Consider the following 25534-nt stretch of genomic DNA (forward strand, 5'->3'; position numbering starts at 1 on the left):
ATTCACATAAAATGTCTCGGCGTTTCTCAACGGGCGAGGGTTGAGCCTCGAGAAGTGAAGAGCTTTAGCCCAGGTCCCATTGGATGACGGGCCTCCGAATATTGCCGGCTCAAGACGATGCAAAGTCTGAGAGGCGTCCTGCTCAGAGGGAGATGCTGGTCCCGGGGAGCTCAAAGGGTCTCGCTCAGGACCACCGTTCATAGGTTCGCAAGATGATGGCTTTTGTCATCCGTAAATTTCCATCCTGGCCACAGTCCCAGCTGGTAATTACTAAAAAATTTCTCAAGGTTTCAGTGTTGTTCCCCTTGAGGTACGACTCAGATAAGGTGACACCTGGGCCAGGCAGCGGGAGCACGTTCCCAGCCTCGCCATGCAGAGTGCCCGATACGGCCAGGGAGGGCTCAGCCGCCGGCGTCAGTGCACCAAGGCCGAGTTTCACGGGGATTTCTGAGATCAACGCGCGGCCCAGGAGAGGGGGGGATGAATGCACCACCACACTCCCCCAGCCCTCTGCAGTTAATGGTTTGGGTTGCTCGTGTTTAGAGCACCTTAAAGTGCTCACGTGGGATTTGTGGTAGAAATGCCTTCTGGGTTTACGTCAGGATCCCCCCATTAAAGTTCAGTACATTATTTACATTGTTTTCTGAAGTCAGACCTCTCACTTGTTTCTTATAAATATCTCTTCCCTTACTTTTAAGCCAGAGAAGAGTGGCCCGCGTCTAGCACAGATATCAAAAAACAGGCATAGCAAAGAGGGATGTATAAATTTGGCTGCCATGTATCATGTGTTATTACTGTCAACACTATCAAAACTTAGCGCTAACATTTGACAGTATTAACACTGATTAGTATGTGTTATACAAACAGGAAAGCTAGGATTAGTAAGGCTGCATTATTTGTCAGGGATCATCACTACTTAGTAGTTGTACCTAACATGACAGTCTAAATAAACTGAAAATGTGAAATTTAACCTGATAAAAATTGTGTTACTAACCCTACCATATTCCCACACTATTTTTTGTCCTTTACAGTCAGGCACCCCATAAGCAGAACAGAGAACCTTTCCCCGAAAATGGTATCCTGGGCTGATTTCCCACATTATTGAATCCAGAGATAATGTCCTTTTAACGTATGGATAATGGCAATAAGCTCCACTAGGTGACCTTTCAGTTCATTTTAAGTATGTGTTATTTTTATTAAACAGTATTTCCTTAAAGATTCCTTACATATTCCTTTTCTAAAATGATACCTTGTTTACTTCTGCTGTGACCAGAGATCTCGCATACATTGCAAAGCTTAATTTTGTACTGATTGGACTATGTCAAATGTCACTTCTGTTTTCAGTTGTGGAAAAATGATCCCAGTTTCCTCTCTTTCCATAAAAACTTCTTCATTCTATAGATTGCTTTGTTGCACAACAGTCTGCTGTCACTAGGAAAGGCATTTCTCCCACCTGATGAAACTTGAGACTGTTAAGTACATTCCTAATATAGTCTTACCGGCTGTCACTGCAAAATAATACATTATTTTAACAAAATTGATCTTGAGCATGAATGTGTGTACCTGCTAACATTCTGAGCAAATATATGGTTTTTTATATATTTTTTTTTTTTTTCAATGGAATCACATTAAATTTCCTGACTCAAGTGCGTCAACGTTAAAATACGCCTGAGTTAGTTGTAGCTGCTACTAGCTCTTGTCCATGTGGTCAGGTCTTTGTTTCAAGCTGAGGTTCAGAGGGGAAAGAAAAGTAAAACATTTTTCATGTGATAACACAGGTCCAGTTACTACTGTTTTAAGACTTTATCACCAAGTGTCATTTTAACTTACAGCAAAAACAGCTGGCAATGCAGCCCAGGCCTCCTGCAACTCAGTCAACACAGCGTCCCTCAGCTCATATTTTTTGCAGGGCTGTTTCCACTGCTAGATGTAATCCTGAGTGCCCTCGGCTTCTGGCCTCCTTCTGCAGCGAAAGGGCTGGCCGAGAAGATGCGATACAGCGAGGAACAAAGTGGCCCTTTTCTCCGGTGGCCGGGAGAGGAGGTGACAGCGAGCGTTGGCTGTTGGTCAGGCTATACAGGCAAAAAATGTCTTCTGTACTTCAGCAGTGCTCCAGCCCTTTGGACAGGGCATGATTTGGAGGAGGCACAGGCGGGGTGAGAGATGGCAAGAGAAGCCGCCTTCTGCGGCTCCTGGAGCATCCCTGGGGGGACGGGGTGTGGTGACGGGCTCCTGAGCAACCGGCTGGTTGTCTCAACCGGGGTTTGCCTCACGGGAAGATGAGGAGAACTCCCCGCAGGAACGAGGAGAAAAAAGGATTGCTACTTCTGGTGTAACTTCCTCCCATCAGGCATCCCATGGGTTGAAGATGTAATCATCTGACTTCTCAGTCATCCTCTCCCCCCAGCTTTGGTCAAGGGAGCCATGTCAAGAGCCAGCTGGATGGCTGGCGTTGGGAGAAGATGTCGGACAGTGCGGGAGCTGGGGACATGTTCCAGCCTCCTGTGGAACAGTATACAGCCCCCAAATCCCCATCAGCTCAAGGGTTTTTGATTTCCCATTGAATTATTTACTTTTATTATGTGGCTTGATATTAAAAAAAAAAAGAGAAGGGTTAATCCCTCATAAGCGTCTCTCAGTATTGCTATATGATAAAACAATTTGTTTTCTATATATCCCACCCACTGGAATATCTCTGGCTACACAGCATGTGTTTATTTATCTGCCTTGCGTGTCCCTTATGGCCCCTGGCAGTAGCTTCCTGAGGTTTCTGCCAGCTGCTTATATCACTAGTAATGCTGAAACCGATTCAAACAAGATACATGTTAGTAAATTAGGAAAGTCGCGCTAATTTCATTACCTTTACTTGTTGTCTGTTTTATTACACAAGTGGCACTGGTTTTCTTTGTTGTGTAATGCAAGCTTTTGCAGGCATAGTAAAATGAACTTTCCTGGGACTATTTTTAGAGGTGATCACAGAGATTTGGATTAGTATGGATTAAGTAAGGACTTCTGCAGAGATGATACATATACTAAGCTGTACCTTTACTTAAAGACATAGCCTGACTGATAGAAGAGGCTTTTACGAAATAAGTGAAGTAGAACATATCCCACGAAATGGAAGGGAAAAATGGTGGGTTATCATCTGCATGTCCGTGGACAGGCCCGTGTTTGTAGCTAGCGGAGCGCAATTCCGCCTGGGAAGTGAATCTGTGAGCGTTCGTAATGCTGTGAAGCGAAGGTGGCAATTTTGTGCCTTCAGTATTCAGGCACTGGAAGAGGCAGTGCCATTTAAGCTTGCTTTTGGATACCAGATTGTGCTTCAGGCTACTGTGTTCCTCTGCAGAGGAGGCAGAGTTTTGCATGCCGCTGCTCCATCCCTGCTCGAATACTCCTTTGCACTTTCCCCGCTTTCCCCAGCAAAATCAGCATCTCCCCACTCGCCCTGCTCCAGGCATGTGGGGTTTTGTCCAAGCAACAGTCGGACAACATTTGTTTAAATTCCCAGCTCTTTTTTTGTTGCTTTCCCAATAAAATTTGTATGTGACTAAGCTGTGGCAGCCCTTTCTCTAAAAGGTCAGCCTAAATTATTTTTTGCAGATAATATTAAAGCTTATGTGCCTGATGGATTTCTGTAGCACATAAACACCACTTCTCATGGGACTGGTGACCTGAATAATTACCTCATCTCAGTCACTGTTGATCTAATCAGCTAAACCAATTATAATATAAGCTCAAGCCATTTATGAAAGTTTCTCGGATTGCTTTATGCAGACTGGAAGGTTTTGTGCATTATACTCAAATTAGTATATAGGAGATAGTGATGCTCAGCACTAAATTTTGCTCTTTTTTGCTACAATGTAAATTTAGAATGTCTGTTAACCCAAGTTTCACAGAGGTGCAGAGTTTTTAGGGGAGATCAGAATTTTCCTCAAATAATTTTGGGAGATTTATTTTCAAATACTTGATCTGATTTTTTTTTCTTTGTATAATAATGAATTATGTTATAATGAGTGATAGTTATATATAGTTCTGTTATAATAGTGAGTTATGTATAACAGAAAGTATTAAACATATGAGTTATTATTTTTGTAAATCAACAAGAAAAAGTTTAAATACAACTTTTTATTCCTTTATATTTTATTATTCTTTCATTTCTATTATTCATAATAGTTTGTGTAACATGCTTTTAACTTAGACATAGTTTTCATAGTTGTCCCTGCATATGACTATGAATTACAATGAATCATCACCTCATTTAATTCACCTACATGCAGTTTTAATCATTGCTGTTAAACCAACCTTGCAGAATTGTCATTAATACTTACAGACGCATGCAAAGCAAACCGGACAGCTGTTTATTATGATGCTTATAAAAAGCAATGGGTAATGTCAATTTAGTCTTTTGCCAGACCCATTTTTGTCTGGGATAATAGGTGAAAAGCTATAATAAGCTGTTTTCATTCTTAGCATCTTGGTGGAAAGCAAGTTGCCTGAAGAGATTTTTTTAAAAGCTAAAATAATTGCATGCTGTATGTGATTTGCTCTGCTGTTCAGCTTGAGTTCATTATTGATCCTCTAGTTTTTCTTGTGATCTCTATTATATGTAATGATCTAGTGTACAAATAGCCTTACACCTGTAATTTTGTCCTAATATCTGATTTATAAAATCATCTCCTGAGATATCCATGACCTCACTTAATCAGACACTTGGTTACGTCATGAGCCAACACAGCTGAGCAAAGCAGAGTTTATTTTTATAGTGGCAGCACTATTCCAGTCTCGCATGAAATCAAAGACACATGAAGAAATATTAGTTTAAAAGGAATCAAAAGTTTCCCAAGACTATTTTATTCTATTTCAAGCATGCACATTTCAAGTTTATGCTTTTGTAGGAAATTTTAATACAATACTTTTAGTCTGATTACAGAAGAGCACTATGAAACTCTCAGAATTCGTAAACACTGCTTGACGAAGGTGTTGCAACATCTGATTAACTTCAGGTAGTCCCACACCTGAAATGTCCATTTATGTACTCTGGAATGAAATTAAGAAAATTAGTTATACTTTACTTAGAATATATGGAAAATAAGTAATTTATCCCAGACTGACTGTTTTGTCATATATTCTAAATAAAGTATTGTTGATTTTGCTCTGTCACTTCAAAACAAAGGGGGCTCTTTCAAAACTGTGCTAGTTACATAAAAATAAGATATGTCATACAGTATAGAAAAACTGTGGGGAATCTCTGTGAAATGCCAAATATTCCACAGGGGAAAGACAGAGCCCTCAACACCTGGCAGTATTATGGCTTCTACTTGGAAAAAAACCCTGTTACTGAGCTGACTTTCAACCCCCCCTTATGTGGAAAATTCAACAGTAAATGTTAACGTAGTTGATGTGATGGATGACTCATGCTTTCTCGTTGTGAAGAGGCTATATGCGATACTTGAAAAATGAAATAGGATCTGTTGCAAACCTCAGAGAAGCCAGCAGCCCTGGTCTCCTGTAATGAAGAAATCCCTTTTCTTATAGTCCAAAGGCATCAATTTCATTTCATGTTTAAGGTCTCCTCTGCACAGAGGATCAAGGCAGATTTTTTTGCCCGTTCTGTTTCATTGGTCTGGGAGATTGACGAGCAGCGGCCCTGGCCGCTGATCGGGAGAGAGCAGGTCTTAGCTAAGAAAACAGTCCTTGAAAAGCAGGGTTACTGTGCTTGCATGCTGTGACATATGTACAACTATTCCTTCTAATAATTGATTACTATTATATATTAATGGCAATAATTTGAGGGTTTATTATGCTTTAAAAGTTGAGGACATATGAAAGGGAAGAGAGGGAAAAGGATGCTGTTGAAGGAGAAAGGTTGAAGTCTTAGGGAGAGGACATGCATTTAAGAATTATCAATCTTCCTTCTCCTAAAGCTTTCACATGTAGTGAATATGCCTGAGTATTGATCTTACTGGCAAAATAATAGTAAGATTCAATTTAAAAAATACATAATTTTTTCCACATACCCTGACCACTTCGTAATTGCACTATGACCCTTCATATGAGAAGTAGAATAATTGATGCCTTGCATCTCTTCTCTAAGGATAACCAAATTATTCAGGTTCAGAATTTTCGAGCTAAAATTCATTTATACTGCTTTGGTTTTATCTTTTAAAAAAACATTAAGTGCACAGCTGCATTTTCCTGCAGACTGCTGTGATACAGGCTACTGCTTTACCGATTGCTTCAAAAAGCAGTTTGCTGAAAGCAATTTTGTGTCAGTTATATTTATTAATTGTGATTGTTGAAAGCGTTTGTAATGTATTATGGCTGTGGATAGTAGTATTTATTGGTATATGAAGTTAAAGATAGCGGAATAATAACTCATGTTGCGATTGATTGATTGTGCGTCCTGGCTGATCTGCTTGTACTAACTTTCAACAAGGAGAATACAGACAGAGCCAGAAATGGATGCAAAGAGAAAAAAAGGGGAAAAAAAAAAAGCAACCTGAAACCACAAGTTATCATGGTATCCTTGAACCAGGATTTGGGAAATAACAGTTGAATCCAGGGGCTTATTGCAATTTTCATTCTAAAGCTGTAGCCTTCTGCACCTCATTTCAATATCTGATACATATGCAAAAGTTATGCAAAGGAAAGCAGTCCCCCAGCAAGCAGTCTGTCTCACCCACCTCCCTATGAAATGTATAACCGGTGAGGGTAACCAGAGGGCACTTGCATCAGCTTTACAGCCCTGGACGGTGCTGGGAACCGCACGACTTGTTTTTATGTCCTCGTGCGATTGCTTGTTTTGCTTCTCAACCAGGGAGTGCTGGGCATGCTCCACAGGATACCAGCTTCTCACACTCTTACCTGAACCACTTCAGATTCATGCAACCGTCTTCCAAGAATGATTTTCCGTGTTTCTGCATCATGTAATCCCACAGAAGGCTCCTACTCTCTGTTGCCTTTCCTTATCCTTAAGCAAGCAGTCTTTGATAGCATCTTTGGAGAATAAACTTTAGAAAATTTTGATGCCTAAGTAACCCTTCTGGTTTGTAAACTCAGAACGGTGAATGAGATTGATTTTGAGACCGTTTCTGTCTCATATCTGCTGAAATCAGAATATATCTGTTGGATATATCTTTAGCACTCTATCTGATGGAGATACCTGCTAAAAGTAGGACAAAAGTCCCTAAATACTGTAATGCAGAAGCCTCTCACAAAAAGGAGCTAGTGTTTATTGTTTGTTATTGTTTGTTTTACTGTTTTATAGTTTGTTTTTCTTTTAAAGAGAGCAAAAAACGAACTTTTTTTTTTTAACCATCTGGTAAACACTTTTAGAACACAAAAATGTCCTGTGAAAATATATTGTGAAAATATCCCTCAGATACTGAGTGAAACAGTTTTTCCATTAGAGATGAAAACTACTCTAAGATATTCTTACAGTTTTTTGAAAATACCACCCTTCAGAAATGTCAATTTTTTCAGTGAACAATAAGATCTACCTTCTTATTGTCAAGAATTTTAGGTCTCCAACCTATTGTACACTTAGTTTTCTCCTATCATTAGTAATTGATGGTTTTTTTGAATGATTGGGTGGTGTTTTAAATCTGCAGAGCTTTTCGAATTGTAAAGACCTATATCTTGAACATCAGGTGAAAAATGAAATTATGAAAGAACTAAAATAATGCTCAAGGCCTTACCAAGTGGACACTGACGCAATTTTTTTTAAAGCTAAGAATGATTGCATTGTAGTAAAACTTGGATTAATCTGAACAATCCCACCAGGAGAGTACATACTTTTTAGTGAACTATTTCAGGTCATGTCTCTCTCTCTCTCTCTCTCTCTCTCTTTAAGCAGAATCCTCTGTACAATTTCAATAGAATGGTTTGAAGTATTACAAGTGCTTCACAAGGAAATGGAGATGCTCTTTATAAAGCAGTGGTGGGTGTTGTTTCATGCTGAGGACAAGAGTGAATCGGAGTAGTAATTTTATCAAAAGATGTGATTGAGAAATACTGTACATAGCCGATGAGCATCCCAAAGAGTTGGCATTGCCTCTGTTTCTTAATGAAGCTGTTTGCCACCAAACCAAAAGGACTATCCAGAATAACAATGGAACAGGACACTGAAATATTAACTAAGTAGTTATAATGACATTAAATCAGAAACCGCAGCTGTTGTCATTTGGCAAATGGCTCTGTCTCAGTAGTGTCCATGGGAAAAGAAATTAAAAGAGTGTTTATGCAAGAGCAGCTTAGAAAAATGATGGAGGAGTAAGGGTGGGCCGTTCAGTTTTCATAACTGGGTTCTCCTTCCGGCTAGTCTTTTGTGGTTATGAACTTGCAGATGTCTGTGTGAGCATGTTTTAGGCAGGCAGGGTTACCAGAGAGGTTGAGATTTGTGTCTCTGCCCTTATCTTTTCAATAGTCAGATGCTGAGCTCGGAAAAGCTGAGTCATGCGTTGGCAAGGGAGAGGGACCGCAGGGAGCTCTGACTTACCTGCGCCTGCCCTCCTCCGCGCCCGCCAGCCCCCCGCAGATGAACTGGGCTGCCCGAGTAATCCTGAAGACTGGAGATAATCGTTTTAATCGTAATGGTCAAGTGAGCAGCCAGGATTAAGTACTGTAGTTCCATTTAATTAATGACAAGCGTATTTTGATGTATTTCAGGGAAGCTGTCAGTTTGCCGCTGTGGAGTGAAACGCTAGCTGGGTACCAAGCTGAATTACAAGGTTTACCTTCTGGCTTGGCTTCCTCCTGGAAGTTTTACAGCTTCCAGCTGTCATAAAGCACATCAAACAGGAGCTCTAAAAGCAATTTTATGTTATTTATGATTATAAAAAAGGTCAGGTTATAATGGGAAACCTGAAGTATTTAAAGATAGCAACAGGCAGTATGAACACGACTCCTGCCTACCACTTCTCCTTCAGAAAGCAAGTAGTTGTTTTATAGAGAATTAATATTCAGATCAGGTCCAGTTCATCCTACCTACTGGGTTCATTTTATTATATAATAAAACCTGATTTATTCTCATTTGGATCTAGATTATATAGTCATATAAGCATAAGCCATTTATAAACAGTTACTTTCCAAGTAGCATAATATAATACCTACTCTCTTAGGTATTTCTGAGGAATACCAAATGTTACTCGCCAAAGGGCGGAGATGAAAAGTGGTGTTTTGGATCTGAACATTGTGCCTGGAGCTAATCTCTAGTTATGCTGATATCTTCTTAGTTCTTCATTCTTAAAAAAAAAAAAAAAAAAAAGCAGACTACTATGCTTCCTCAGTGAACTTTCCTGAGTCTGGTAAACCTAACTCTCTCTTTATATTTTACTTACAGAATGGTCTTATCGTTGCCTGTTACCAGGGTTATGTGGATATAGTAATAGCCTTAGCACAATGCCCTCACCTTGATGTGAATTGGCAGGACAACGAAGGGAACACGGCTCTAATTACAGCTGCACAGGCAGGTAAGGCTCTTTGTTTCACCTCTTACATACAGGGTCTTAGGAGGAGTGTGTGTTGTGGCTATTATTTTTAGGAATTTGTCAAAGCCCTAAAAGAAATCAGTCTGCGTAACATCATCCTGGCCACGCCCACTCCCAAATAAGTTTGTCATGATTTTCTTTGAATGAATTAACCTACAGTAATATTTATCCGATGGATTAAGACAAAAAAAGCTATACATTTCTAGATGCCATTAACTATTTTAACTTAAAAATAAAGAAAATCTTGCCCCAAGTGTGCAGTACTATACTGCTTTGTTCCTTTATGCTTATTTTCCTGTGTTTGCTCTGGCAAGTAACCAGTCAACATTGTGGTCATATAATGTGCTGTATCAGTGCTCATAGCATCTCTTTTCTCATGCTTGTTGCACCTACCTCAGTGGGTCTGTAGTAATTGATGACTGTAGAAAATGTATCATCATTAAGAAATACCTTAGCTGCTAAGACATTCTTCAACCACTCCATAGTTAAAAGCAAAAAACCCCTATTTATATAGTCTCAGCAGGATTCAGTGTTTGCCAATCCTGCTTTAATAACAGACTGATTATATTGACGTTGACCATGTTAATCCTGATGCAGACTGGAGTGAGAGCAAAGTTTATCCCCAGGTTTTCTTTTATCCCACCCAGCATGGTAATATTCAGTGAACAAGTGTAACAGATCACATAAATGTAAGAGATGCTCCCAAAAAAGTTACTAGTTTCAAGTATATGGTTAAAAAGCAACCAGTTGATGATTTCTGTTAAAACTGTAACACTGCGCTTTAACCTTGAAGGGAAGCTGCAGTATTCTCTTACAAGTGTTAACAAAATGCTGAAGCATGTGAATCAGGAAAAATTGCACCAAGGGGGACTGTCCCTTTGTGGTCTAAAAGCTGCTCCAAGGGCTGCCTGGCTGTGCATCCATGGTTTCCTTTGCATCCCTCAAATGTGCTCCTCAAAGGCAATCACTTTACGAGGAAACGCATACTTGATCTTTATCGTGTCTTCTCATTGATGAAGAATATGGGATGTTCGTGGGAGTTTATGGGACATAGTATTCCCTCCCAGACCCTGTCTGTTCTTCTCTGGCTGGATGGAGGAAACAAGCTTCCATCGGGCATCATCAATGGACATCCCATGTCCACTTCAGCCGTGTCTGAAGATTGGAGCAGTTAGGTTTTGATTTTAATTGAGTAATATTGCCACTAGACATTTCCAGGTAATACCGAACTTTGCTTTGTGTTGTACCAAAAAGTGAACTCTGCTAAAGAAGCCACTATGAGATAGGTCTTGAATACTGGAAGAAAGAATTGGGACCAGAGTTGTCACTTTCGTAGCAAAGTCATGAGTATAGTAGCATTCCAAAGAAAGTGGAGAAGTCTCCAAAACTCTAACCTACTTTATTTATCTGCCCTGATATAAATTTGGACTACAAAAGGTTTAACTTTAACACTGACTCCTTCCTGACCTTTATAACTCATGATGATGAGCTCAGAATTAATCCAGAGGGCTGACATTGCCTTGATGCGCTCTGCCAGTACTTGCTATTGATCCCCAAAGCAACTGGAAATGGCTGTACTCAGCAGAAGCTTATACAAACTCCTAACAACTTGGATGTTTTCCCCTGCCTATGCTAATCCTGAGCTACAGTGTTGACACCAGTTATTTAATTCATTATCACAAGATACTGCTGTAGTCTTAATAGAGATTACCATGAGGTTAACATTGCAACCAGAGGAGCTACGGTGCAATAGATGCCGCTTAATTATTGCTGAATGTTAAGTAGTACCACTGAGCAGTGTATTACAAAGAACTGAAAGCAAAGCTTATTGAGCTTTCCTTTAGTGGAGGGTTTATTTGGGTTTTTTTACCCTTAGGCCATGGAAATAATAATACTTTTTTCCAAATAAATTATTCCAAGAGATTGCTGTTATTTATATCAAAAGTATTGTTTTTCCTGTAGAGAATTTAATAGCAAATCCACATTATTTCAGTTGATTGTAAGGTGATAATCAGAAGGTTTCAGAAAGTGCTGCCATTTCTGTTATGACCCGCTGACCGGGTGGACCATCATGTACGGCCAGACCCCAAAGAGGAGCTGGATGGGAAGAGGCTGCGGTCCTGAGGGATCGTTCTGTGTGCTTCAGAGGCGGCATCTGTAACGCGAGGTACAGGTACTAAGGGAGATGACAGGAAGGCCTCTTTACTTTTGCTAGAGGAGTTTCAATTCCACACTTGCTTATGCCATTTCATGGCTGCCAGAGATGATGCTCAAATCCGAGCATCGGCTTGATTTAAATAGAAGTGAGATTTAATAGATTTAAATAGAGTCTCAGAAGAGAAGTTAATTCAGTTCCTCATATGCATTTGCTTTTGACAATTCACAATCCTCATCTTAAAGTATCTAAAACTGAAGTTTTTCTGCATGGGCTGACCTGAGAAAGGTAGGCTGGAGGGATCAGTGAAAAGCGGTACTTTCTTAATAAGCGTATTAGTATAGAAAAATAATGGCAAAAAGTGCTCTGCTTGGTGTGTAAATTTCAAGTTTGAAAGTTGGTCTGTTCACTCGCTCTCTCAATATTTCTTACAGAAGTGAGATCCCTTCTCAAAGAGATCTTGCCTTCCAAAACTGTAAATTTGTTTGCCGCGGGTGATGCCCACAAATGGGTGGTGATGCTGCTAAAGCAGAAGCAAAATCGTTAAACGTCAGTACAAGGACAATGCAGAAAAAATGGGAGATTGATGCAAACAAGAGATTGAAATAACAAGTGGAAAGAAAGGAAGGAAGGAGAGCAGTTTCAAAAAAAGGGAAAAGGGAGGAAAATTACATTAAAATGTTTTTCTCAGTTCTGCTGCTGCTGAGGACATAGCTACATCAGTGGCAGCGTATGGTAATTGGCATACACTGGTATTTCGAGAGAGTCATATTTGCTCACAAAGTATAGATGTTTTATGTTACAGGGACCAGTTTGGGGCAAGGCTATAGAGCTGGGAACACAAAATGACAAATTATCCCAATTTCTGCTTATTAAGGGAGACATGAGAACACAACCACCTAAAGCATCCAGAGTGTCTTCGGTTCCACCCATCCGTCAGAAAGCATTCACCACCCATAGACCAAACACAGCTTTTTGCAGGTACAATCTGAAATTGTGATGTGATATGACAGAGCATCTTCCTTACTATGCAGCTTATCCCTCTGCCTGCATTACATAGATTATTAGGTAATATTGTCATCATTATATGCATTTCCTCTGTGGCAGCAATTAAGTGAATTAAGCTACTACAGACATCTGTGCTGATCTCTAAATATGGCTCACAAGGCGAAGAAGTGTACCCTTAGCATGCCAGTTCTGGTAAAAGATAGATCTGGCTTACAAACAGCGAGAGCCTGATACAAATTCAATATGACCAAACAGGCTGAGGCCAGGTTAATTTATTTTAGAGCTGCATACAGCTTTCATAGCAGACTTTAAATCACGGAAGACTCACCTGGTTTACGATTTAGATACACACTTTCACTTCACCTAGACGCAGGAGAACTGAAGCAAACTTTATGGCCTTAAATCAAACTTTATGGCATATGACAGAGTTTGAACAAAAACTTGGCAGCTCTGAGTTTTGCTTTGAATTTGATATCTGTTTGAACTTGAAATTTGATGCAAACCTCAGAGGACAGAAGCTCCTGCAGATTAAAACCGAAGTGGTTTGCAGGAATCCCTGAGACGCAAAACTTCTGAGAATCACAAACCTCTTCATTTTCTTTGTTATTTTGTTGCTGTTTTTCTTCTTTCTCATTTGAGACCATCTGTAGTCCCCTGAAGAGTTTTGGTTGAGCAAGGTCTTACAGGATTGACCCTTAGGATCATCCCAGATTTGCAAAATGTCTCTTACATCAGCTATACTTTTGGCAAAGGGAAGAACATCTTTAGTAATGTAATAAATGTTGAAAAGTCTCCCATCTTATTATTTCTCCTTGTTTCAGTTCCTGTCTCTGGTTTCTGTGGTCAAAAAGCAGTATTTCATCTGTTCCAAAACCTTCATGAAGATGCACACTGTACATCGGTGAAACAGAGCATGTCCTGCAAAACAGTTTGGGGATGAAGATTCTCCTGATAGTAACCGATACCCTGTTAGGACTTGATCTTATGCCATAAAGTCAGTGAAGCTGAAGCCTCTGTATTGAGTAAGCAGGACCGGGTCACTTGATCCTACCCTGAACCCAGTTCATTTTTGCTTTGTTCAGTTTGTTGCGGTTTGCCGTATCTTTATGTTTCATTTGCATCAGACTGCGCAAGGTTCAGGGACCTCATTTGGTTTTCTCTGGCGTTGCTAAGCTGGTCTGCGCTACCTCTACATCTGCTCAGGTTTCAGGAGAGCTTCCAGTTATGCAGCAAGGTAGCAGAGTCCAGCAAATTCTAGGAGATGAAGAGTAACACCTAGAAAACATCTTAAATTAATTGGTAAAGATTTTCTTAACTTGCTTTCCAAAGTGAATGCAGGACTGTGTTGGTACAAAGCAACTGCTGATGAAAGCTGCACCAGATGTGACACTATAGACTTTAAAAATTGTCCTGGATGAATTATAATCTGCTTCAGTAACATTTCTAGATGAATTTGAATGACATGCATCACAGAATATTCAGCTGGACTGCAGAGTGAGATGAGAGAATATTTTTACAGCTCCTAGTAATTAAATTGTAATTGTTGCAGCTGCTTGACAGACTGCATTATTTTATAGAGCATCAAAGCATCATAAAATGAATGACAAGTGAAGGGAAAACTGTTTTGAGTGACTCATAATGGCACTAGATACTCATCTTGTTCTGATAGTCCAATTATAAAGACTTGATGTTTTAATTGGTCTTCCAACCATTTAGCCAGAGATGTCTTCAACATGTCTTCAACATGTCAGTATGCCCTTGCTGACACCAGTTATCCTGGCGCACGAAGCACATGAATGGCAACAACAGTTGCTTTTAGAACCAGAACTCAAGTCATTTATTTTTCTAACAAAACTGAACATCAGCCCCATTTTCATATTGCAGGAGAGTAGACAAGTGGCTTTACACTGTCAGATGGAAAAATAAAAATGTGGGATTCTACGCAAAATATTTCTTTGTCTCCTGTCAGGCTTGGCATGGTTTGTTAGTATTATTGGCTGGAACTACCACGTGTAATCACTTTTTAATGAAGCACCATTATAGTAAGGCTCAAATTTACCAGGGGAGTGAAAATGCTGAACCTTTGCAGTCATTTCCCCCAGGTGATGGGTCTTCCTTCCATAAGCTGTAAGTATTCCCCTTGCAGTGCTACTCACTCAGTCAAGAAACTGAGGCCCCTTGCAACCTCAGAATGACCATCTCTGATTTTCAGTTATTCCCTTACCTTAAATTGACTTTTCAGAGAGGAAAGCAACTTGAGAGAAGGTGGGAACCCAGGTTTCCCAGGCTCCTAGCCCAATGCTCTGGTCACAAGTCAGTACCACTTAACCCTAAGGCTAATGACTGCAATGAGTGGAAGAAGACAGAAAGAAAAGAGGTCTTATTAGTTATCTGCATTTTTCCAGTTATCAAACCTACAGGAGTAATTTTTGTTTTAACCTTGAGACAGCGCCTTAATTCTGTGACATATTTTCTCTGCTTTTTCATTTCTTTAAAGGGCACATAACCATTACAAACTATTTGTTGAACTATTTCCCCGGGCTTGACATTGAGAAGAGGAATGTCTTTGGATTCACAGCACTGATGAAATCTGCGATGCAGGGCCGAACTGAATGCGTGAAAGCCTTGATGTTGGCAGGTATGCAAAGAGCTTTGCTGCTTCTTTGTCGTCATCTACCTGTAAATACTAGACAGCCACACGCAAACAGTAAGAAGAAAATTGGCTGTTGGGGTGTTTACTCTGAGAGGTGTGGTGCAGCCTTCCCTGGAAACGGGTGCAGCTTTTAAATAAGTGGTAGACAAGGCAGTGAAGCTACGTGTTGCAGGTGCAGGAGCTCTCAGTTTTCCTGTAGAAGCTCATCCAGGATCTCTCCAAGAGCTCTCAGGGTGAGATTCACTGTCTCCAGGAGAATTCGGGGAGTGTGATCATCAAGATTTGTAGACAAGGAGTTAATGAAGTTCATGACACAGCTGGAAAAGGCACGCAGGTCTCTTTCTGCCAGCTCTGTGGGTGTGACGGTGCAAGGGTGTGTGATGGTGGTGGGACCATAGGCAGACCTCCACCTCTCCCTCCAACGGTGGCAGGTCCTGGGGCAGGGGCTGGAGAGCTTTGGGGGATCTGGCTCCTGTCAGGAGAGTTTGGTGTAGGGTTCATATCCCACAGGGGACATTGGTGGGAAATTTGGCGACGTAGGGAATAACCTCTCTTTCTAACCCCTCTACAGATCTGAGTTGAGTCTCCAGGTTTATGGGCAAGAGGGCACCAGCAGGTCTGTATTTGCTGCAAGGAGGGAGTCATGGTACAGGGAGCGAGCAGGTCCATCTCTGCCCACCTACCTCTCTTCGCATCTGAGAACAGGAAATATGTTTCTTGCTGTTGGCTCTTGACTGTGGTTGAATTTCCAACCATATGCATTGCGAGGTGAAGGGGTCCTGGAGAGGAAACTCGGAAGGGTGAGAGGCACTGGGGCAACAGCCTCTACAGGAGCAGTCCCAGCACACAGCACCTTTTAGCCACAATGTTGTATGTTTTTATTATATTAAGTAATTGGTATATAAATTATTAGCTAATAATTAAATAACTAGCATATATTAGTGTATATTCTTGTATTACAGTTGCAGATATTTGACACTAATTAAATATTATGGAAATGATAACAGATTGCATGTGAATATTGTTACTGTCTAGACCAAGAATCCTACAGGTCCATTTCATTGAGAGAGATCTTGAATAATGAGTTTGTTTCAGTCATTTTGCTGTCATAGAAGTCTAACCCCTCATAATCTGAATATTTTAAGTCACAGGCATTTATCAAGCATACTACTGTCATTTATTTTCATAATACCCAGTTTCTAGATGTTGATATGACACAGAAAATGTTTGGATGATGTGGTAACCAGCATGTTATTTTCTGCAAGGTTCTGTAGCGCATCTTATACTGGAATCAAGGCTTTGGAATTGGATCATTCATTTTGGAGTTAAATTTTTATGAAACAAAATTGTAAAATGACTGTCAGAGCTAGAGTACTTCTAGACACAGATGCACTTTCTGGACTAACACATACTTCATGCAGATGCTGGTTCACAATTTTGCACTGCTCATTATAAATTATCACTTAAAATGAAACTTCAGTCCCAAGACTTTATGACTTGTCAAATTGACCTTACAGTATCATGGCTTTCTATTATTATCACTGGAGATCTGATGGAAGCTTGTTCTTTCTGTTTTGGCCACTAGAAGCTATTTCACAACCTTTCCATCTTTGTAGGAACTCACTCCTTGTTATTCCACTTCTTGTACAAAAAGTATCGATATAAAAGTTCACTATGTGGTTGCTGCCTCTGGCATCTGAATAGCCACCTTCTCGTTTTCATGATTCGTAAGAAAACAGAATACTGCGGAGAACAAACCTTTAGCCAGCCAGAAGATGGCTTTGTTAGCATCCATATTGAGTTGACCTACAGAAAGTTGTATCAGCCTGTTTGTGCATCAGAGATAGTGAGGATACCAAAGATCATCCATTGGCTAAAGACGCGTAGAGTTAATACACTCTGAGTTTCTAAATTGCAGTTTATATACATGTTTGGTGAGTGTTTTGCAGGTCCTCACATTTTCAGCTCAAAATAGGGGCCACAAAGAAAGTGTCGTAAATTGCCTGCACCCATTTTAATATCTGATTATTTTTTAGCACTGTACAGCATGGTGAAATGGCGGGAGCTGCTCATTCAGAATAGATTTAGAAGTAGTTCAGGGCTTAAGGGATACTGAGTGGCTGCTGACAATAATGTGCTAGTTTCCTGAAGAAGGTGAAAGAAATTGTTACTAAAAGATTTGGTGAAAAAATCAATTTTACAAATAAACCAGCAAAACTCTATGTTAAAACGTAAGAATGCATGGAAATGTAGGGGGAAAACACCCATAATCAGCTGTGGGTCTACTTGCATAGCTACAAAGCGGGTATGTGTCTTCAGAATACAGCCAGGAGGTTTTTAAACCCAGTATGTGTTTAGTGGCTTGAGTTAAGACCTCTATGGACTGGCACCGACTTACGGCAAAGCAGGAGGTCAGTAAAGGAACATAACTCACCTTCCTAGCCACCTAAGCATGGATTTAACACAGTCAGATGGGGAAGAGGTAACAGCAACGTGTGACAGATGGTTTAGAGCTGGATTGTCAAAGTGACTGCTCCTTCCGAAATTTGAGTTCCTGGAGGGTGGCCAAGGTCAATCACTACAAGATTAAGGCGCTCTGAGACACTTGGCGATAACGTTTGCTCTTTCAAAGTGAGTCTTTGGAACATGTGAATTTGCTATTTGTGAGCGCACAGCGAGTAAGGGGGAAACCCGGTCGCTCATCGGCAGTTTGTCACAGGCTGCCGCGCTGCCAAGCTGCCAGCATTCAGCAAGCGAGCCAGCCTGAGCGGGAGCACAGAAATGCCAGTTGTAATTCACATGTCAAGCCCTGCTGTAGTCTCCGGTGTAAACTCAGTGCTGCTTCAATAAAGTCGTTGGAGTGGCTGTGGATCTGGAGACTGGGCTTTAAATACTGCATATAAAACAGGTCGGTAAGAAATGCCTGAGCTTTTTCACTCCCTGTCTTTAAATTCAGGATGCCAGTTTTGCATCTCAAGGGACATTAAACCTTCTTAATCAAATAGGTTATTGATATCCCAAAGAGTCATGCGTATTCAAACTAGGTGTGCTGAAAACGATCTTCAGGGCAACTTTCGTAGGAAAATCCAGGCAAGTGGCAAATGCAGTTTCCCTAAAAGAAAACTTGTAGGCTATACTTACGCTGAAATGACAATTAGTTCAATAAGACTGCTATCACGTTTAAAAAGGGACAAGACTATTCATGTCTCTTCCAGATGAGGCATTCTGCTGAATGACAAGTTTGTTCAGAAGGGTCTCCTGATTTGTACAGAAAATCAATACCACTATAGTAAATCACACCTTAGAAGGGATTTTGTGATACAAGGTACAAAGTCAGCTCTGTAGTATTGTTTTCTGAGAGGAAGTTTCCGAAACACCTGGGGATGCATCTGTCAGGGAGCAGCAGGAGTGGGCTTCTCCTCAGAGGGAGGTGAGCCAAGGGTGACAGCAAGGCACACAGAGGCACTAGCCTCATCAGCAAAGGTGCTTCATGAAGAAATGGAGCTGGACTGGTGATAATAACCAGGATCAGCCAGTACTGCAGTGATTGCCAGGCAACTGCATGATGACAAGGCAAGTCTATAGAGACAAGGTAGGTCTGAGGTCAAAACAAGAAATTAAGTCTGTGGGTCAGGGTCCGTATCAGCAAGGCACGTGGCCAGGCACAGGCACAGCTGCAACGTAGCTCAGGCAAGGACCAGGGCTGAGTGTCTGAGCTTCAATGCAGCCCCCCAAGCAAAGGCGGGGAGCCCCCAGTGAGCGCTTTCTCACACAGCCCTTTTTGCACAAGTCTGATCCAAGGTCCCGCAGCTGCACCATATCAGAGCTGGCATGTCTTTTTCTTGAAGATAATGGTCAGCAGCTGTCTATACCTCTTGCTTGTTTACAAGCAGAGCATACTGTTCATTAAAATTTATATTTGGAGACAATTCCTTTAACAGTGCTTCCTTTAGTAAATCTTTGCCTGTTAGGTGTACAACAAAGAAACAACTTCCATGTAATCTGCCATGTTCCCAGTCAGCTGTAGTGGGAAGGACCAAAGACACAGGCAAGTGTTAAGAAGGGGACAGGACAAGAGGCTAGCCTGAGATGGGAGAGATTCAGGGGTAGCAAATTTGGGTAGGATGGTTCAAAAACAGTCTACTGGAGCAGGAGGACATGTCTTTGTATGTCTTTGTTCCTCCCCTCATTGGTTTGTCTAGAGCTTCTGCAGTCATGAACTTCGTCAAACCCTGCTGCCTTTGAGATCTCACAATCCTTTCTTCAGTCTGCAGCTAATGAACTCTTTGATTTGATTAAATCTTCCTCTTCTTTGCACTGTCCCTGTGCTTTCTCTCTGAGTGATTGTTTCTGCAAAATTCACTTGAACTACACTTAAACTGAGATCAGCTCTTTTGCTTAGGGTGTCTCCATCCACATTCACTCTTGATCTGTGTCTCTAGCATCCTCTTTTTAGGGTTTTTTTTCAGACTTAGGAATCAACTGGTACTTAATAGAGTTAAAACTCAGCTTTTGATCACTTTCCCCATGCTATCCTTTTTCTTCTGTTTTTCTGTAATGACAAAACATCCTTTGTGGGGAAGGTTATACTGAGCCATTGCAAACTGGTTCCTGGTTACCTTTCCTTATATTTAGTCCCCCTTATGCTAGTTTGAAATGCTGTCACCAAGATAATCCACTCTGAAAAAAAAAAATTATCATTATGTTTCTCTGGCCTTTTCCTGAGGCTTTGGTCTCTGGACATCTCCCTCTTCCAAAGCAATGCGACAGAATGTTTTTTCTTTTTTGGCAAGATCTGTGTAGGTCAGTTTTGTGTTGGCTGTTTGAAAATGGTGCTTCAGCTGGTAGATGAGCCCTTCAAGAAGTCAAATGTTGTAGCCCATTCATATCCCAGCTTGAAACTCTATCAAGAAACCCAGAAATTATCTACACAGGGCCAGTGATATGTGTAAACCACAACTGAATGTTAAAGAGCTCAGTTATGTTGAAAGCAGCTGGGCAAAGTGCCTGTGCCTGTCCCAGGGAATGTGCTGCAGATCTACTGAACAAAGTCGATGTTCTAGAGCATGCAAAGCTTCATCTGAGATCAGTCGAAGTTTAAAGGCAGAATATAAAACAAAGGATTTGCAGCTCAAGAATGTGACTGCCTGAAACCAGAGAGTATTCACTCACACTCATTCTCCTATCGATGCCATTCGTTCACCCACATACCCACATATTCTAAAATACCAAGATGTGTGTGGCCAGGTTGTATATCCAGGATCACTTGGGCGCGATGCAGAGACCACAATGCTGCTGTGAAGTCCTAATCGTGTCTCTCAGATTCTTTCTGACTGGCAATAGCAAGTTAGTTTTTGGACAGATCTTCTGTGCCCTTTAGCAGTCACGAGCTGTAACATGTTGGCCCCAGCTGAGTCTTGCTGACTTCAGCTTCCAAAAACACTTGTTGCTGCTCATTGTTCTGCAGCAATTCTTCCAAAGGTGCTGTCTGTATTGAGCTTCCTCTGTCCTTTACAGAGCTCTTCTGTGTGAACAGAACTAGGCACATGACATCCTCTTTGACAAATGCCCACGCTCCACCCTAATACCAGGACTGAGAGGACTTCCCTGCGATTTTCTGGTTGCCAGAGAATGTGGCAGCATCGAATATAGTACTACAGAAGGTGTAAAGGATACAGTAGAGCAGACTAGGATGCTTGCTCCTCCTGTTACTCCTGTATCCTCTCTTCAGGCAGCCAGGTGCCCTGGAGAAGAAGTAGTAACCCCCCTCGAAAGCAAAAGAGTGAAGAACAAGAGCAGAAGCCCATGTGAGGGGGCTTATAGGAACATGGAGAGATCAAAAGGAAGGCAGAGCTGAAAAAGGACACAGAAAATTATGAGAAGAAAGAATGGTGATGGGGACAGATACCAGAATTGGATGGACAAAGATCATAATTTGGGAATGGGGGGAGCACAGGTCAAAAGATAATATCCACTAGAAATAATTTCCTTCCAGGACCTAAAACTGTACTTCAAATGCCTAAGCCTATGCTGTCTAGCATGTGTCCCAGTCGCCTCTTATGGCTGGTCCACTTGGGGGTAATAGCATGTTTTTGCTAACAAGTACTTTCCTTGGGGGGGTGATCTAAGGTGGATGAGAGCAGCTGTTCTGGGCTCAGACTGAAGGTCCATCTCACCCATTATCCAGTCTCTGACATGTATGGAAACTTTCCTTATATTTGATTACCCTTCTCACCATCCTTTCAACTTTCCCTAATGCTACAGTATCCTTTCAGAGATAAGAGAACCTGAATTGTATACCTGGTGTTTTCTTTGATTTTTCTCCTTTTTTTACTCTATTTTTTTCTCTACTTTTTAATGCTTTCCTAGAAATTCCTTGTATATTATTTGCTATTTTGGCCCCTAATGAGCACTGAAATTATATTTTCATGGAACTTGTGATCTCTTTTCTGAGTGGCAGCGATCAGTGCAAAGTCCATTATTCTGTGTGGGAAGGATTTTTGTGTGCAGAATTGTTTCTTTCCATAGTCATCACTCTTTTCTCACAAGCCTGACTGAATGGATTTTAAAATGGCAGGCAACATTCAGTGCAGTTGAAACTCATTATGTCATTCTTTGCATTGTTTTAAGAGAATTTCTTATATACAGCCTTTATTTTTTTTTACTTGTTTTAAACAAATCAAGAGTTCAGAAAGTCAGGAACCATGATCTATCCTTATTGCATGTTCATTTTGACACAAATATTGGAGTGTGTCGTGTGTGACATTTTCTTGCAGGGATCTGCCTGATTCAATTCTGATCATAGCAACAAAAGCGAGGGCAGTTGCATTCATTAACACCAATTGTTTTTCTTTTCTTTGAGGGGCAAATGTTCACATGACTGACCCAAGCCGTGGACTGACTTCATGGGAATGGGCTTGTTACACAGGAAGATCAGAATCTGCCTTCATCATGCAAAAGCTGATGGACAGGCCATGCCCGGAACAGTTTTGTGATCAATATAAACCAGAGTGGCCAAAGATGAAGGAACTTCTTGCCAAGGCTGCAGAGCCAAAAAGCTGTTTGCAGAGGATTTCTGACTGCATGAGGGCAGCTGTCTCATTCCGGTCTTTCTATGGCCCAGAAGAAGACGGGGTCCTTGATCACATGGTGAAGGTGACAACAAGCTTGAGCAGTCCTTTCATTGCTCTGTCATGCCGGACTGTGTGCCCAGGCAGCCCGCCTTCTGTGGGGAAACGCAGGCTGGCTGTGCAAGAAATCCTTAGGAAGCAGAGAGCCGAGGAGATCCGATCTCAGGACAAGGACCACTTTAGCAGCTATGAGAAGCTATTTCAGAACTCCAAAGTCACGCTGATCCCCAAGAAGAAGGACCGGCGAGCCAGCCTGCAGCCCGTCAGCCTTGCAGTCTCTCAAGCGAACACCGTAGCCACTAGGAAAGCAAGCCTCTTGCCGCTCCACCTCCTTAGACGGAGCAGCGTCAGGCCGGGATTTGTCATCCCCAAAGTCCGTATCAGCAAGGCTCCTCCGCCCACCTTCCAGCCAGAAAAGGTGAGAAGGAGGAGCAGTGCAAAGGACGACCCCTATTTGCAGATTCCCAAGTGGAGATACAAGGAGCTAAAAGAGGACCGGAAGAAGGCAGAGGAACAGGAGAAGAAAAAAGCAGCAGAGGCTCAAAAGCAGAGGCAGGTGTCTCCTGCCAGATGCAGGACCTGACTTAAAGGCAGTTGCTTAGAAGGTTTTAGAGCCGTTAGTCTCGTTATCTGAGCAAGATAACAGGCTGCATGCCTTCGTGCATGCCCACTGCTCACAGAGTTGGAATGCTGAATAATGGCCTTTAAGGTGCAGAAACAGGGCAAGGGCTATGCCACAGTGCGTCTGATGGTGGAGAGCGAAGGTGTTTTGAGGTGGAAGACTTACTAAGTTTACCTGTCTGCTGCTGATAGGAAGTTTTAAGTGGTGCAGTCCTTTTGCGGTTTCCTGTTTTCCCAGTTCCAGGTGAATGACTGAGAAACAGCTTGAAAAACAACACGTGTGTGTGAAAGGGTCGTATTTTGTGTTTGTTCATTTTGTAATGGACAAAATTAAGGAGTTGTGCTTTTGACACTAGACATTCCTCCATCTCCTTGCTTAGGTAGACGTATTGCAAGGTTTTATAGTAATAATGAAAATTTTAAAGTATACCACAGTGTTGGTGGGCAGTGAAAATCCAGGTCTACAATTGTTTTGAATATACTAAGCACTTTGTTTTAATTCCAGTAATCAAAGTTTAAGACAGAATAGTATTAAACTGTACAGCTCTATACAGTCTGTATGGATGCAGATCTTAATGCTGTTGTTTGTTTTGTTGAATATAAAAAGGGCTGCATATGAAATATTTCTGTAGTTGAGGTATTTGCATCCTCTGCAGGTATAAATCAGGGCAGGGACTGATTTCTTTGGAGCAACAGAGAAGCTGAGCTAATTTTTGAATGCCACCGTCACCTAAGATTTGCTTCCCCCATTAAGTTTCCCTGTATCTGCTACCTGTTGTCTCCTCTTTAGTCTCAGGGAATTTTTTGTCATTGCATTTATCTGTGAAATAAGGGAGATGGTGAGCCACAGGTGGGCTTTTTTTCAGGTTGATATTTAAGTTCCTGTTAAAAAACCCCACCAGGTTTATTGTGAGCCTTTCCATATTATAGCCAGGACAGGAAGATTATGCAGCTTCCAGAAGTTCAAGCAATTTTCCCAGGTATCAAGTCCAGCCATATGCTATGAACATCCAGTCAGAGATGGAGTATCAGGCAGCTTGGCCACTAACGTTTGGAAACCGTGGCCAGATGTCATTGCGAGCTTTGGTAGTACGCCTCTGGGTGCCCGGAGAGGGCAGTACCTCACCCCTCTGTCTCAACACTGGGAGAAAACCTTCCCTAGTACATGAGTGCATCTCAAAGTGGCAGTTCCCACAGGTTGCTGCAGGTTCTTGTGGTCCACATTAAGGCTTCATTTGGTTTTACCAGCAGTCAGTCTGAATGGCAAGCCAAACCCTGGCAAATTCCAGTAGAGAACGGCTGTAAACCTGCTTCTTGCTGAAGAAAGACCACATTCATAAAAGTAGAGGTCAAACGCAAACAGCAAGTCGTATAGCATGTGCTCAGGCTGTGTTTTTGCTCAGGCTTTGCTCCCATTTGAAATGAAATGTGCTGTGGCGTGTCCTCCTGACGGTGTTGCTCTGCTGGAGCCCAGGCAGACCCCAGCTGCCGCTGTCACCAGCGCTCCCTTCAATTAAAGAGAGGGAAAACTTTTCCATCCTTTACTCCCACAGCACAAAGGCTGGCCACGGTCTCACTGAACTTGTAATGAAACTGTGCATGTCATGGGAGAAATAAATTCAGTTGATTGAAAACTAGCGCCCAGATTGGTATTGCTAGCTAGCGTCTGCGGGGTCAGGGCTTGACCGAGGTTATGGCAGACGTGTGAAACAAGGATTTTTCCACACAGCCTGTTCTTTGTACCTCTTGCTGGAGTAGCTGTGCTGGCTAGACTGCATTGCCAGGTAGCCTCCCAGGTCAGAGTTGGAGGAATATGCACCCTGCTAATAAACCTCCCCAGCTCTGTGAATATAAAGAGGATTTTAGTCTGCAAGTGCATCAGGCACCAATTTTGTAATGGATTTGGTGCAACTAGAATATAAGCTGAAGTCATTTCTTTGGAGAGTAAGAAGACAATCTTTTAGCTGCCTGTGGCAAAGATACCAGGATGGATTTTGAATTGGTACACTGGATTGAATGGTTTAACTATTAATTTTTGTTTACTACCAGCCCAGCATACTGAACATTTAGCATTCAGATTCGGTAGCTGAAAAGCAGCCTGTGCTGCAGGTGAAGACTTGAATTTGCACTCTCTGTATCACTTGCAGGAGACATACAATTGACAGGTGCTCTCAGGGATTAACGTACAGTATATTAGAATTAGGGGCTCAAAATGAAGCCTGTTTTATAACCCCTTGTACTTTACTGTGTATATGTGTATAAATATGTGATACTTCCATTAAAAGAGGCACAAGCTGTTGAACTTATTTGGCAACCTTATTCTTCAGAGCAGTTTGGGGATGCTGCTTTTCACTTTTCAGTAGATAAAAAAGCCCACCCACTTTCACCAATAGACTAATCAGCACCATCTGAAAGCAGTTTGGTTTCCCTGGAAGGAGCTATTGTGAGTTAACTTCCACTCCTTGTGAATTTTTCCCTA

The 25534-nt window shown here is 41.5% G+C and overlaps 1 protein-coding gene across 1 annotated transcript; it reads left to right on the top strand.

Annotated features, from left to right (window-relative positions):
* Positions 1-8425: 8425 nt before the first annotated feature.
* On the top strand, positions 8426-23017 carry ANKRD33B (ankyrin repeat domain 33B; the record flags this gene model as incomplete). The annotated part of the gene is made up of 4 exons (XM_009584869.1): positions 8426-8599; positions 9341-9470; positions 15149-15289; positions 22167-23017. Coding segments are annotated over 4 exons (1296 nt in total), but the record flags the coding sequence as incomplete, so codon positions are not given.
* Positions 23018-25534: the final 2517 nt, after the last annotated feature.

The sequence above is a fragment of the Fulmarus glacialis genome, unplaced genomic scaffold (genome assembly GCF_000690835.1).
Source record: "Fulmarus glacialis isolate BGI_N327 unplaced genomic scaffold, ASM69083v1 scaffold1739, whole genome shotgun sequence".
NCBI classification, from domain to species: domain Eukaryota; kingdom Metazoa; phylum Chordata; class Aves; order Procellariiformes; family Procellariidae; genus Fulmarus; species Fulmarus glacialis.